The sequence below is a fragment of the Cydia pomonella genome, chromosome 28, assembly GCF_033807575.1.
Source record: "Cydia pomonella isolate Wapato2018A chromosome 28, ilCydPomo1, whole genome shotgun sequence".
Lineage (NCBI taxonomy): Eukaryota > Metazoa > Arthropoda > Insecta > Lepidoptera > Tortricidae > Cydia > Cydia pomonella.
The window spans coordinates 3,946,266-3,962,131 of NC_084730.1; the positions used below are offsets into that span (position 1 = coordinate 3,946,266).

The 15,866-nt window shown below is 38.5% G+C and overlaps 1 protein-coding gene across 1 annotated transcript; it reads right to left on the reverse strand.

Annotated features, from left to right (window-relative positions):
* Positions 1-1,266: 1,266 nt before the first annotated feature.
* On the reverse strand, positions 1,267-11,084 carry LOC133532903 (protein SGT1 homolog). Its single transcript, XM_061871764.1, has 6 exons — positions 10,936-11,084; positions 9,797-9,907; positions 8,448-8,649; positions 8,128-8,213; positions 6,642-6,746; positions 1,267-5,364 (listed from the first exon to the last, which is right to left on the reverse strand). Exons 1-6 carry the CDS (start codon positions 10,966-10,968, stop codon positions 5,257-5,259), a joined length of 645 nt encoding a protein of 214 aa, XP_061727748.1. The 5' UTR covers positions 10,969-11,084; the 3' UTR covers positions 1,267-5,256.
* Positions 11,085-15,866: the final 4,782 nt, after the last annotated feature.

Genomic DNA, 15,866 nt, shown 5'->3' on the forward strand with positions numbered 1-15,866 from the left:
TAAATATTTTTCTTATTATTCCCTTGCCCAGGCCCAGTAACATGCGACAGTGCTATCTCATTTACTCCGATACAAATAGACAGTGTGCGCGCTTTAGGTATTGACAGTCTCTTAAGCAAACATTTGCTTGTCAAGCCAACTTATACCAAATCGTGTGCGATGCGTAGACCGCTAAGGAACTATGGAAGTGGAGGTGTCCTTGCTCGTCACGCTGCTAGTCGATATTGGCAAGGTAATCGACGATGAAGAATCGGCTGAAATTGTGAAATCCTTCTGTCAGGCTCAACCCGAGGTGTGCCTTTGCTCCTATATTTCGAACAGGTTATGGGCCCAGCACGCTGCCACTGCACCCTTGCTCCTACATTTTGAACAGAATTCCACTTAGTTCGATCATGGAACTACGAGAAAATGTAAAATTCCATTTAGTTATTTTTAATTACAGAAAAAAAAACCATCATAAAATACACGATTTGCGGTATACCCACAATAGTGTTTAAATATAAAATAACTACACACCCCGAAAAAAAAAACGTTTAATTCACATTAACGCATTCACTGCCAACGTTTTCGTAACGCTACACGCGTAGCCAATTCTAGCGTTTTCCCGCTTTGTAGAGGAAAGCGATACGAACAGAGCGCCCGCCGAGCGTGTTCCCGGACCTCAATGTGTTAAAAATCATCAAATTTTGGCATTTTTACAAAATTTTCTACCATTTCGCCTTAACCTTTGCACCAGGTACGAACCCGCGCGGGCGTCAGACCCCCTCCCTAATTCGACGTCCCACTTCCCTAATGAAGGCAATAGCCTCCGACCCCCAGCACCCAGTTGTTTCGAACGCAAGGGGTACAAAATAATAATTACCACCCAGGGCCACATATATAATGTATCTCATTATGCATCAATAGTACATTACAATACAAGTGCGAAAAATAGGAAATTCGAAACGAGTGGCGATAAATTAAAACACGACCGAAGGGAGTGTTTTAAATCGACACGAGTTGCGAATTACCTATTCGCACATGTATCGTACAACGTTTTACAGTACATATGGCTCTTTAAATGTTTGACATAGTAACGTAATATGCTAATTTTCGCAATAGTAAATTACGATACAAGTGCGAAACGTAGGAAATTTTCGCACGTGTATTGTACGTTTTACCGTACATGTGGGTTTTACCGTATAGTGCGAGTTAACGCACTAGGGCGGTAAATTAGAACCATATGTACTGTAAATATTTTAAGGGTTAGTAAAATAAAACCAAACATTAACATTTTCAATCTTCATTCTCTCCATTGAGTACAATAAATTCACTTAATAGTAAAAAAAATGCTTAGGGGTCATCCATTAATTACATCACACAATTTTTTAAGTTTTTTTTTTGACCCCTCCTCACCCTTTCTTGTCACAGTTGGTCACATTTGGCAATCCCCTCCATACAACTGACGTCACGCTACCATTCAAAACGACACTGAAATAAAAATGATACTTGTTCCTTCATAACAAGTTTTTCTGCTAGAAATTTACAGCATGGAAGCTCTCTTCAGGAAACACACTTTTCAAATACGTTATGATACCAAAGAGAATTTGAAATAGAAGTGTATTATCAAAGAAAACTTTGTAGCCACGTAAAACTGCCATCTTTCGACACATAATTAAAACTTTTAGAACGCCATTTGACTTTGATCCTTATTCTTTCACTGATGTGTTCAATTTGTTAAATATCAAAAAGTGGCGCCATCTAATAGATCAAAAGGCCAAAGGTATAGATGGCAGCATCGTTTCGAGCGATGGCGCCACAACCTTTAGGTAGTGCCCGGTAAGATGGCGCCACTTTTTGATATTTAACAAACTGAACACATATCAGTGAAAGAACAAGGATCAAAGTCAAATGGCGTTCTTATGTGTCGAAAGTTGGCCGTAAATTTACGTAGCTACAAAGTTTTCTTTGACAATACACCTCTATGTCAAATTCTCTTTGATGGTAATAATGGCTTTACCACTGTCAATTGTTTAATAAATGTCAACGAACTTGTGTACTTGTGTTATTCTCGGTAACTTGCTTTGGGAACAATATTGACAAGTTTTTCAATGCAAGAAATTGTAATACAAAGAAAATTAGTGATTAGAAGATTAACATATAAAAATTACAATCGCTATATTTTATTTGTATTGTGATTTCTAGCAACGAAAACGAATTTCAGGCATAGATATATGTTACTTCAATGTTCATGCCAAGTTTCATATCATTCCAGCATGTCGTTAAATAAGACCGTAACTTCGATAGTATGAAACGGTGAATTTGGCGGTTCTGTACTGGCAACTCTTAACCTTTTGAACGCCAAGAACACTTAAAGTCGTCGTTACTAGTCGCGCCAACAGCGCCAAGGACAACTATAGGTGTCATGGCGGACGCTGTCAAAGTAACCTTCACACTTTCGAGTAAGGCTTACATTAGCTCGCTTGCGGCCATGACCTTAGCGTTTAAGTGAAGTTTGTGTTTATGACATAAAGCGTTTAAAGGGGACCACTGATTACCAGTTCGCCGGACGATATCGGCCTGTCAGTTATTCGCAAAAGCTATTGCGAATAACTGACAGGCCGATATCGTCCGGCGTACTGGTAATCTTTAGCCGAACAATGTTTGACATGGTAGCCAACATCAAGCAATATGGGCACTTCTAAAGGGACCGTGCGCGTTGGAGGGTCCGCCATCTTGTGGCCTGGATCGGAAATACGGAAGGTGGAGGTAAGGAAATAAATCTCTATGTACCAAAAAGTGTCATCAAAAAACCTTAAATAGGTGGCGCTACAATACCTAGAATACTTGAACAAAAAAATCAAATCATAGACAGCGCACTTCACTCCGTCAATAGCGCCTAGGTTCTTAGCTCTAGCGCTACTCTAGAGAGATTTGGGACTATTATTTATAGCTAACAGCTGGACACTTTTGCAACAGTTCTACCATAACTCGCTCGTCGTATTTACATCTCACGCCAAAAAGCTGACGTCTCCTGTCCTGCCCCCTACAGTTTATGCACGCTCCCTATCAAAAGTTGTACCCCTTTCATTTCAGATTTTGGATTTTTTATATTATATCCACTCAAACCACGAGTTCTTTCGATTAAAGGTTCGGAAACCGGTTAAATTTCCGAACCGTCATCATGTACTTGGCGCAAAACCTTTTAATTTCGGTTTCGATCGTAAAATCGTTATTTTTAAACCGGTTTTTAGGAGAACATTCCCATAAAGTTCTTGTTTGATTAACCGGTTTAGAACAATAAAAACCGTTTTATTCCTGTTTGTGTGTGGGTGTTTTTCTTTGCGCGGCACACCATCAGGCCGGTCTGCCGTCTCGTCGTTCGTCGAATAAACCGATTAAGGTTATAATAAAGTTCTTAAAACGTTCGCGTTCTCATGAAAGTTCGGAGGAAAACCGAAATAAACCGGTATATACCGGTATTTTATAAACCGGTATATTCTGGTATTCTATATACCGGTATTAAACAAACAGGTATATTCTGGTATTCTATAAACCGGTATATACCGGTATTTTAAAAACCGGTTTGGAGCCTTGTATAATACGAGAAACAAGATCTCATACAATTTAGTTTAGTTTCTCAGTAACAATAGAAAAAGCTCGTGATTCGGAGTAGGTATTATTTAAATAATAAGTTTTTGGCAAAAAATTAATTTCAAAACACAACCAACTTTGCGTTTGCTATTGTTAACCGATTTACATTATGTACCTATGCGAAACTTCAGTTCAATCGGAAATCGGGAAGTGGGTCAAATTTAGCTTCCAAAATTTGACCCACACTAAATATCAAACCAACATACAACATACAGGACATCTTAATAGGGAATATTATGCGAAACTCTGCGTAGGGGGCGCCACTACCACAATCCATCACGATCTAAGTGTCTAACGCGAAACAAAAAAAATCGAAATTTCGTTATCTACCCTCTTAATCACTCTTGCATATGCGAGCGATAGAGGCAGATAACTAAATTTCGATCTTCGTGTTTCCCGGTAGGACTTAGCCTTAATGCATCAATGTCATATTTAATTATCTGTGGAAACTTGTCAAAAAGCAGTTTAAGACACAGTATGTATAAGTTACTCTATGGTTTGCGATAGGTGTTAGTGCTGCACTCTGGCGGCAGAACATTGCAGTAATACCCCCTATTCTAACACAAAAGTTGGAGGTACAACTTTAAGGAAAAATTAATAAGTTTATATTGGGTCATTACCTATGAAATTGGCGTTTTTGTTCATAAGTATTAGTCATGTCATAGTTTATTTATTTTAAGAGTAACTTCGAAGTATTTTTTAATTTCATTAGTGCGTTACATAACAACGATTTTACATACAATTATTTGCTACTTTTATTGTTTTATGTATTCAGAATACCGCCCTGAAAACAGCTCTTTTCATGTGCTGCCGGCTCGAGTATTGAAATGGCTTATATTTTTCTGAAGGGACAGATTTAAGAAAAAAAAACGGCCAAGTGCGAGTCGGACTCGCCCATGAAGGGTTCCGTACCATTTATGACGTATTAGAAAAACTACTTACTAGATCTCGTTCAAACCAATTTTCGGTGGAAGTTTGCATGGTAATGTATATCATATATTTTTTTTAGATTTCTCATTCTGTTATTTTAGAAGTTACAGGGGGGGGGGGGGGGGGGATAGACATTTTTTCACTTTGGAAGTGTCTCTCGCGCAAACTATTCAGTTTAGAAAAAAATGATATTAGAAACCTCAATATCATTTTTAAAGACCTATTCATAGATACCCCACACGTATGGGTTTGATGAAAAGAGATTTTTTTAGTTTCAGTTCTAAGTATGGGGAACCCCCAAAATTTATTGTTTTTTTTTTTTTTTTTGTGTAAAAATCTTAATGCGGTTCATAGAATACATTTACTTACCAAGTTTGAATAGTATAGCTCTTATAGTTTCGGAAAAAAGTGGCTGTGACATAATCGGACAGACAGACATGACGAATCTATAAGGGTTCCGTTTTTTGCCATTTGGCTAAGGAACCCTAAAAATATGAGATAGAAAATGTGCCTTAAAAATGTCTCAGATTACTGGCAAAAATTTGTTTGGTTTGAAAATGCCATCACAAAATAATCCGCAAAATTCATTGTATGAAAAATCGAATTTCGTTAAAGTTCTCCATATAAAACGCCAATTTCATAGGTAATGACATGACCTAATATTATAATTTTGTCTCTGGTTGTACGTGTTGTCTACTGATCCCACTTCTTGAATTCCAGTCCGTCGGGCGGTTTCACCTCCACCTTGTCTTTGGCCACCTGGTCCCAGTTCGTACTGAGCACCGTGCCTCCGGACTCCACCTGGAAAATATTATTTTTTAATACTGTTTCCTATAATACTTATTTATTTAACAAGGAAGCAATGTTGTTACATCTCAAAAGCGTTCGATAGCCTTAACCACACCTGTATATGGACAAGCCTGAAACAACAAGGAGTACATGAATTATACGTAGAGATCATCAGACGGATATATACCATTAGCAAAAGCAGAATTAGACTGGAATCGACTGGTAAAACATTCCCTATACAAAGGGGAGTCCGGCAAGGTGACCCACTATCACCAAAATTATTCTCTGCTGTCTTAGAACAAATATTCAGGAAACTCGAATGGGAATACTTTGGCCTCAACATAAATAGCATACGCCTAAGGCTTGATTTCCTCCTACGCTGACGTCGGTCGCTGACTTCGGTCGAGCGTACCATCGGTCGCGTATGACATTTAAAAATTCCCGCAGTGCGAAACCGATCGCTGTGCGGAGCAGTATCATAGTTGCCCGGTGAAACCCTTTTCCGATCGCCTGTGCCACGTACACGTGCGTACAGCGCAGCGGTCAGCTTCGCACTGAACGCGCAATAGTGATCTATAACGCGTCAGCGCACCGACGTACGCGGCGCTGACGAGCGAGACCGACGCGCGCCATCAGCGCCGCGTACCAATAAATCCGCCGCGGACGTCGGCGTTGCAGTGCGGCGGCCCATTGCTATTGTGGATATTCGTACGCGCGACCGACGTCAGCGTAGGAGGAAACAAGCCTTAGGTTTGCCGACGTCTTGTTTGAGGAAAACCCAAAAGAACTAGAATGCATGCTGACAGAGCAAGGCCGTGGGACTGGAGCTTAACTCAGACAAGACTAAATTGATGACAAATTCTAGGATTCAAGAAATCACAGTTAATGGATACATTTTAGATTACGTTGATGAATACGTGTAGGTTAAAAATAATGGAGGTGGGCAGGTCACACTATAAGATGTAAGACAGAAAAGTGGAGCCAAAGATTTCTCATGTGGCACCCAGTAATACTCCCTATAGAGACCGTGCGCGTTGGAGGGTCTGCCATCTTGTGGCCTGAATCGGAACCATAAACATGTACATTTACACGTCACGTGTTTTCTTGTGCATAGTAGGTTCTGCCATCTTGTGGGCTACATCGGAACAATAAACATCACATTCACGCCTCGCGCCAAAAATCTGACGGCTCCTGTGCTGCCTCCTACAGTTCATGCACGCTCCCTATTACAAGCAATGTATACGCAGTTAGTCCCATTTTAGTGAATAATAAAACCATGATGTACTTACAAAGCTCTTATTCATGGCCCTCCGCACTTCGTCTGATCCTTCGCCGTATATTTTCTGGAAGAGCGCGTTCAGCGCAGCGTTTCCTTCAGGCTTTTCCTCTTCCTCCTAATATAATCAAAAAGAATTTGAAATAGAGGTGTATTGTCAAAGAAAACTTTGAGCGACGTAAATTTACTGCCATCTTTCGACACATAATTAAAACTTTTAGAACGCCATTAGACTTTGATCCTTATCCTTTCACTGATAAAATAATAGAATCAGACATGCCTCAATTTAAGATATACTTGTTAGACTTTTTAATAAAAAACGCATTTTACTCAATTAAAGAATATTTAGATTAAGCCGTATCTCTATTAATTAAATTTACTGTAATGTAATTCATGCATGCTGCATGCTTAGGTTAAGATATTTTTTGTACAATATTTGCATGCCCAATAGCAGGCTGAATACACTGTTCGTAAAAATGTATTTAAGATCCACCTGACTGTATTTTAGCAAATAAATGATTTGATTTTGACTGATATGTGTTCAATTTGTTAAATATCTAAAAGTGGCGCCATCTTACCAGTCACTACCTAAAGGTTGTGGCGCCATCTTACCGGTCACTACCTAAAGGTTGTGACGCCATCTTACCGGTCACTACCTAAAGGTTGTGGCGCCATCTTACCGGTCACTACCTAAAGGTTGTGGCGCCATCTTACCTGTCACTACCTAAAGGTTGTGGCGCCATCGCTCGAAACGATACTGCTATACCTTTGGCCTTTGATCTATTAGATATTTATAAATATTACAATTTGATTAGCAGTAGACCTCACATTAAGTCAAGCCTGTGTCGTGAGGACTCTAGGAAATACCAGGAGATTTATCAATAAGATGATGCGGAAAAAAAAAACAGATAAAAAAGGAGTTTACAAATATAAATGCGATAATCTAAATTTAACTATTTTTTTAAAGTAACAAACTATCTAATTTATTATTTTAAACTTATGGTACAAGGTGTGCGAGCGTGGGAGTGGTGTGTGTGTGTTTGCGTGCGTGCGTGCGTGCGTGTGTGTGTATGTGTGAAAGAGAGATGTGGTGTTTACTGCAAAGGTTTCAATGTATCTTCTGTTGCCTGATACGAAGAGATTAACCACCTACCAACAATGGTCTAAAATTCTTTGACTGTCATATCTTGAGAAATTGTGGGAAGCGTCTTGCATAAGGCGTTCTATTCCTATTTTGAGGGACGCGGAAGATCCTTTTACTACGGAACGAAGCCAGGCTCAAGTGTTAGGTTAATGTAACATTATTTCGAAAACTTCTGGTAAAGGACAGCTAAGAAGAAAAATACAGGTTTCTGCAGGTTCTGAAATTAGCTTCTATACGCGTCATGTCCCGACAAAACAGACCTTTTTGTACAATGTCCCAAAAAGTAGATTCACTATTGTCTACAACAAATATTTTGTATTTGTATGCAAAAGTCAAAATGCTAAAATAAACATACCATTTTCTTAATCTCTTTCTCTATCTTATCCCAGTCCTTTTTATATATTTTCGGTGGCGCAGGAGGCCCGGAAGCATCTATGACGGCTGAAAAAAAAAGAAAATTAGTTGAATACTTACCAATTAATCTTCATTGTGACATCAAAATGATATCTAAATGATGTCAATTCTACGTTTCGCTCGTACACGTATTGGCGCGAGACGTAAAGCGGTTGGATTGGTAACCACTCTAAAATATCAATGGTTGAAAAAACGCGTTAGGTAAAATGAAACATAAGCTTAATGATATTTAGAAGTTGCAATAGGTAACCATCTACTTACCCTGTGGGATAGCCTTTATTTTTTCTTCATTCCCCTCTCCTTCCAACTTCGCCCATCGCAGACCCTCTTTCTTTCTTAACTTCACTTCTATCTTGGACGGTGATACTGCGTGGGTGCTCATGGAAGGAATAACCTCGTGTGCTAGTTCTAATTCTAGACTGTATTCGGCGTCTGTGTTTGGTAGAGGGGCGGACACTGAGAGCTAAAAAAAAAGCAATCATTATACAAATAAATGACTTTTTGGCTGGCGCGCTTTGCTATGGCAGAAGTCATAAAAATAGCTAATATATTAAAGATTAGGCTAATATTATTTTCTGTAGAGTTGAGGTATCCACATAATATGAACTTATTGCAGCACAACATCTCGTATGTCTAAGCAGATCACTGCTCCGATCACGGTGCGCATGAATTTTAATCCATTGTTTAATACAATAGGTTTAAATTCGTACGCACTGATCAGTGCTTACACATACGAAGGGATAAAGGAGGAATTTGCAAAATGAAATATCCTTCTTCCTCGCATTGTCCGGGCATTTTTGCCACAGCTCATGGGAGCCTGGGGTCCACTTGGCAACTAATCCTTAGAATTGGCATAGATTCTTGTTTTTACGAAAGCGACTGTCATCTGACCTTCAACCCCGGGGGTAAACTAGGCCTTATTGGGATAAGTCCGGTTTCCTCACGATGTTTTCCTTTACCCAAAACCGACTGGTAAATATCAAATGATATTTCATACATAAGTTTAGAAAAACTTATTGGTAAGAGCCAGGGTTTGAATTGAACCGGCGACCTCCAGATTGAAAGACACAAGCTTTTACCGCTAGGTCACCAATGTTCACAAAATGAAATATCTACATATCTGTAAAAAAATATGTGACGTTCCACGATGAAAGGTACCTTATGGCGGTAGGCGCTTATGTCGCATGATCCGCATTAGTATTTGTCTATGATATTCATCATCTATCATCCATAACAGCACATAAAATATAAAAAGAAAACTTATTAACTATAGATATTTTTTGTAAAATAGTACAGCAATAATTTTAATTAATTTTCCCTGCATATGCTGCTATTTTGCCACACAAGTGCAATAATTATCACATTACTTAACTATGTCGAAAAATTAAAGGGCCATATGTACTGTAACTGGTAGTACAGAGTAGTTTACCAGAAATAAATGGCTTTTTTTATTATTATTATTTATTAAGCATTGTAAAATTCGCAACTCTTGTTGATTTAAAACACTCCCCCCTTTGGTCGTGTTTTAATTTATCCCTAGTTGATGTGTTTCCTATTTTTCATACTTGTATCGTAATATTCGTAATGTACTTTATTGTTAGAATACTTACACTGCGGTCTCCATAATGCACTTTCACCTTGTCAGCGGGTGCATTCTTTAGTAAAATGGTGACAACCACCTGCGCATCTGTCTGGTACCAGTCATGCTTGATTTTTGGCTTCTGGGAATTTAAATTACAACCAGTCAAATTAAAGCAGTCAAGTGAGTTGCCGGCCAATGAATCAGGAGGGCAAGCAAGTGGTTGGATTGATAAAAATTTCTAGTATTGCTTGCAGACTTATCTCCTTGTATAAGCAAGCAAAAATTAGTATAAGCAAGTTGATTTTGCCGAAGCGTTGAGGCCACAAGTAGGGGCATACATTGTCATGTAATATTTGGTCTTCAGCAGGCAGCTGACACCAGAGGTTACATAGTGAGCCTACTATGAACATGCCCTTACCAATAATGTCATCATCAGTTACACAGCAACCCCAGATATCTCATAAGATTATGACTTTACCCAGTAACCCAAACACAAGTGTTTAGGTGTTTCATAACCCTGTCCACATAACTGGATGCGTTTCAAGCCAGGACAGACACAGTGGCGGATTTGCAGTGTTGATAGGCCCTGGAGTAACTACTAACCGTCCTTTCTCCACACTCCTGCTTCCTCTAATATCTGAGCTTGCCTGTTTCGGGTCTACTGGGTCTTGGGGCAAATCCACCACTGCAAGCCAGGACAATGGCATATAGACCTGGCTGTAGTGACTGGATAGTCCAATCGGCAATCATTATTTACTTAATTGTCATAATAACTATAGAAAATAAATTAAAGTTGTGAGAAAAGAAAAACAATAAGTGCAACTTATGCGTAGTTTAACTTCAAATTTAAAACGAAACATGTCATTATTCTCGTCCGTCTTATCATTTCGGGTAAAACCCTAGAAAAAGTGAAAACAAAGAGATAACCTTCTGCATTACTATGCACTTTATCAACGAAATTTGAAAGCAAAAACAGCATTAGACCTATCAAACATCTTATTCTAAATCAGTGGGTAAGTAAATAAGGAAATATTACGCATAAATTTGACAAAAATACGCCCAGAATTAAAAACAGAACGGTAAAAGAGAATGGTCGAGAGAAACGTTAGGAAATTATCATAAAGTATAACATTACCATAGTAGATAGATAATAAAAACTATACTTACAACTGTACTGATATTTTCTGCTGTATCAGTCATGTTTGGGATTTTTAATCTCTCCCGTGGGCAACGAATGTTTGGAAATTTCTAGCACCGCATTCGACAAAAATAGTTTTTTCTGGAACTGACAGTTGACATTGACAGCCTAAGTACGATGTTGCCAGTTGTATAATATTTTTCTGATACTGAAGATTTGGGAATCAGAAACTGAGGGCTTACCGCGAACCACGTTCGACGTGTTGCCTCCCTGTCACACTTACGTAAGAATTTACAAGTGCGACAGAGAGGCAACACGTCGAACGTGGTTCGCGGTAGGCCCTCTGTTCCTCAGGATTGGAGAGATGCTTCTATTTGTAAATTGTACAAGGGTAAGGGCAGATCTCTGATTGCGGTTCTTATAGAGGCATTTCCCTTCTATGCACTGCCGGAAAAACACTCGACTCATTGACCTTGACGCGAAACGTCAGGGCCGCTACCGGGAAAATCGAAATTCGTCAATTGCGGGCATTTTACTCTGTCACTCTAATTACGTCTTACTAAGAGTAAAAGAGAAAGATCCCCACAATTTGCGAATTTCGGTTTTCGCGGTAGGCCCCCTGATACGTAAATCCCGGCCGAAACCTTTCTATAATTATACCTATAATATACTTGGCCAACTCTACTGCCCCACCTGCAATAGAGTTTTTAAAAGTTCGGCTTTGCAAGCCATATTAGAGCTCACGCTTGTAATTAGCTAGGGTCGCCATTGCCGATCACGGCATGGATAGCTATATATATATACATTTTAAGGGGTCTGCACACCTTTGTGATAAATCGTCACAATATATAGTATAGTGAGATAAATAAATAAATAAATATTATAGGACATTATTACACAAATTGACTAAGTCCCACAGTAAGCTCAATAAAAAAAAAAAAAAAAAAAATTGGTTAAAAAATTGCACTTGATTGAAACTATAGAACAGAGGGATAGACGTTTAGCTTCAAGGCGAAGAGACTTACCTCAGATCGTGAGTACCAGACTCAAAGTAGTCAAGCACGCTGCAGGGTACCAGGCTACTGTACTATTTAATATATAAGTTGAAGTCTTTCTTGGTAGAGAAGTGCTACTATTCGGTAGAGGAATTTGTGAATTAACTAAATTTTTAACATATAAAATTATAATAGTGTTTTCATTTTCTAAATTTACAATTTGACATTCTACATTTATATTGTAATTAAATCCTAATTCCCATTTTGTTACTTTTCGTGTTTTTGTTTTAATTTTAATATTAGTTGCATGTTTGTTGTTTTTGTTCATGTAGTTTTAAGTAGTTTTATAATAATTATAATTCAAAATTCAAACACAATGTAAATATTGTTTATGAATAAATAAATAATAATAAAATAATAATAAGGCTTGTGTTGAGGGTACTTAGGCAACGATATATATAATATATAAATATTTATAATTACTTAAATACATAGAAAACACCCATGACTCAGGAACAAAATTAAATATCCATGCTCGTCACACGAATAAATGCCCTTACCAGGATTTGAACCCGGGACCATCAGCTTCGTAGTCAGTGTCACTACCCACTAGGCCAAACCGGTCCTCTAAATTTTTTTTTTAATACCACGACGGTGGCAAACAAGCATACGGCCCGCCTGATGGTAAGCAGTCACCGTAGCCTATGGACGCCTGCAACACCAGAGGCATTACATGCGCGTTGCCGACCCTTTAAAAACCTGTACACTCCTTTTTTGAAGAACCCCATACTGTATAGCCCCTCGGGAAAACCTCGGCAGGAAGCTCATTCCACAGCCGAAGCGTTCGCGGGAGGAAATTCCTCTTAAATCGCACAGTACGCGACCATTTAGGTTCTAGGGTGTGAGGATGAACACCCTGCCGGTCGAGATGGAGCGATAGTTAGAATGAAATAGCGTCTTGCATCTGATTTGATCCTTGGATCATTTAACAACTGGACACGCCTTTAAGAGCTTACCCCTCTGTCGAAAAGCTTGGCCAATGTTCATATGTATTGTATGGACTGACGTTTATATGACATGGCTATTTGTACGTTACGTAGATGTATATTCTATTTTTTTATTCTGTAGACTAAAATGACATTTCATGTGGTACTAAGAAATGTCATGTCTTACATATGAAACGTCATTTTAGTCTACGGACTAAAAAAACCATAATCATTGTCAAGAGGGCGCTGTTATTCTCATGTATACTGTATAGAGTGACAGTTCAGATTAGTATGAAAAATTTAGTTAGTATGAAATTCCGCAATATGGCGCGTGATCATATATTACTGGTCAGTTTTTAGCTATACATTTTACGTGCCCCTCCCCCGCAAAAATTGGCAGACTGTTTTGTACAGAAAATTACAGTCAAGGTGTCCAGATCCGTCTCCAGATTCTAAATCCTCCAAGGATATATCAGAAGAGAAATTGTTAATATTGGGTTTGCCAAATGTGATAAAGTGTGACAAGGAGGGGGAGGTAAAAAACCTACAAATTTGTGTGACGTAATTAATGGATGACCGGTAAGTAAGAGGCGGTTACGCGGACAAATTCGCGGACAAAGATTAGTCATAAAATAAAATAAAAAACATTCGTCATGTGTGAAGTGATGACGTAAGCGGTAAGCACACGTCCCCGATCCGCATCGGAGCGACCTTTAAGGAATATTCCGAGACTTTCTATCGAGCTGACTCATATGGGGCCACGAAAATGGCGGAAGAATAAATACAATACAAATACTATTTATTGCACTCCTCAATTCAGAAAACAATATAATGAATACAGCAAGTCGACTAGAGGTAAATAACAGGCCGTCTTATCGATATAAATCGGTCTCTTCCAGACAACCTTTCGCTAGGTAGCGGAAATTAATAAATTTATGTCATGTCAGTAGGTGTTTCAGAAGTAATAGAAGAAATCCGACTTCCGGTTCGAGCGCCATCTTGATGGTCGCGCCTCGTGATTAATAACTTTGTTTTTTGCTCATTAATATTGTTTAAAGTGTAATATCGATAGCTTATTATACTTACAGTAAACTAATGTGGTAGTGTGCAGTGAATGAAGAATTAATCTTGAAACGCGCTTAAACACCATTTTGGAGTCAACGGCCGGTAGTCTACGTGCTACTTGTAAAGTCCAGCTATCGCTTTACAGCTAAACTGTGGAATGAACTGTCGCCTGCGGTATTTCCGGACCGATACGACTTTTAAACCTTCAAGAAAAGAGCGTACTCCCATCTTAAAGGCCGGGAACGCACTTACAACCCCTCTGGTGTTGCAGGTGTCCATGGGCGGCGGTAATCGCTTACCATCAGGTGATCCGTCTGCTCGTTTGCCTCCTCTACCATAAAAAAAAAGTGCTGTTTAAATCACCGTATACTGCCTTGTACTCACCGTACTATTTTAGTCGTATCTGAAGCTCATAATACCTTGATACTGGCGAATTATAAAAGAAGAAGAAGAAAATAAAATCACCGTACACTGTCTTGTATTAACCGTACAAAGCTCCCAATACCTTGATGCTGGCGAAATAGTCCCACTGGACTCGAACCATATTTTTTAAAAGCAGTGAAGTATGGAAGGAATAATATCTCCATATACCAAAAAGTGTCCGACAAAAAAACATAAATACGTGGCGCTACAATATCTAGAATACTTGAAAAACAAATCTAATCATAGACAGCGCACTTCACTCCGTCAATAACGCCTAGGTTCTTAGCTACTCTAGCGCCACTCTGGAAAGATTTGGAACTATTATTTATAGCTGACAGCTGGACACTTTTGCAATAGTTCTGCCTATGGAAGGTAAAGGCAAGGAACAGAAAATGCTTAGGCAGAATTGTTGCAAAAGTGTCCAGCTAAATACTAACCTAATTATCAATAGGTACCTATAATAAATCAAAAACAAATTTAGGGGCATTTGAAATTGTCTGCCGTTGTCTTGTACAAAACACGAATATCGTTAAAATTTGAAAAGGGATATCGCGAAACAAGAAAATCGGAATTTCATTATCTGCCTCTCTATCACTCTTGCATATTCGAGCCATAGAGATGCACATAACGAAATCAGGATTTTCGTGTTTCGCGCTAGGCCCTCAGGTACGTAGCGTTAGACCAAGATAATTTGGCAGCGATTTTGACAGCCCAGACAGTGCAAGGGTTTTTAAATGTAAAAATTCTATGAAATTATGACTTTAAGTTAACACTTGCATAGGCCGGGCTGCCAAAGTCGTTCCCAACTTAGTTTGCTTTGACTCCAAGGAAGTTTATTTTTCTGTGGTAATAGTAAACGAATATGTTAAGAAAAATAATCGGATATAACGCCGAAGAAAGGTACTTACTATTACATGAAATAACATTGTGGAATACTTACCGGTTTGGCCTAGTGGGTAGTGACCCTGCCTACGAAGCTGATGGTCCCGGGTTCAAATCCTGGTAAGGGCATTTATTCGTGTGATGAGCATGGATATTTGTTCCTGAGTCACCTATGTATTTAAGTATTTATAAATATTTATATATTATATATATCGTTGTCTAAGTACCCTCAACACAAGCCTTATTGAGCTTACTGTGGGACTTAGTCAATTTGTGTAATAATGTCCTATAATATTTATTTTATTTATTTATTTATTCTTATAAAATTCGTATGCAGATATCATATGTAATAATTGACCTATAGTATACGTTTCTTATTTTTGTAATTATTTTATTAGTTAATTAGGTACTGTAATTAGCTTTATGTAATATTGTATGCCCATACGGGGTGTCATTGTCTGACTTGTTTGTATATAGTATACACGGTGCTCACGAGGAACCCGAAAGATTTTAACCAAGTACTTCTGAGGCCAAAATAAGGAAAAAATGTTATATAAGTTTCAGTAAATTTCGCCAAAAAAATTTTTTTTTAATTGTGCAAAGGTTACT

Coding starts and splice junctions, on each gene's coding strand:
- LOC133532903 (XM_061871764.1), bottom strand. CDS start 10,968: ATGACTGATACAGCAGAAAATATCAGTACAGTT. Junction 9,908..10,935: donor CAGAAAATATCAGTACAGTT/GTAAGTATAGTT, acceptor TTAAATTCCCAG/AAGCCAAAAATCAAGCATGA. Junction 8,214..8,447: donor AATAAAGGCTATCCCACAGG/GTAAGTAGATGG, acceptor TTTTTTTTTCAG/CCGTCATAGATGCTTCCGGG.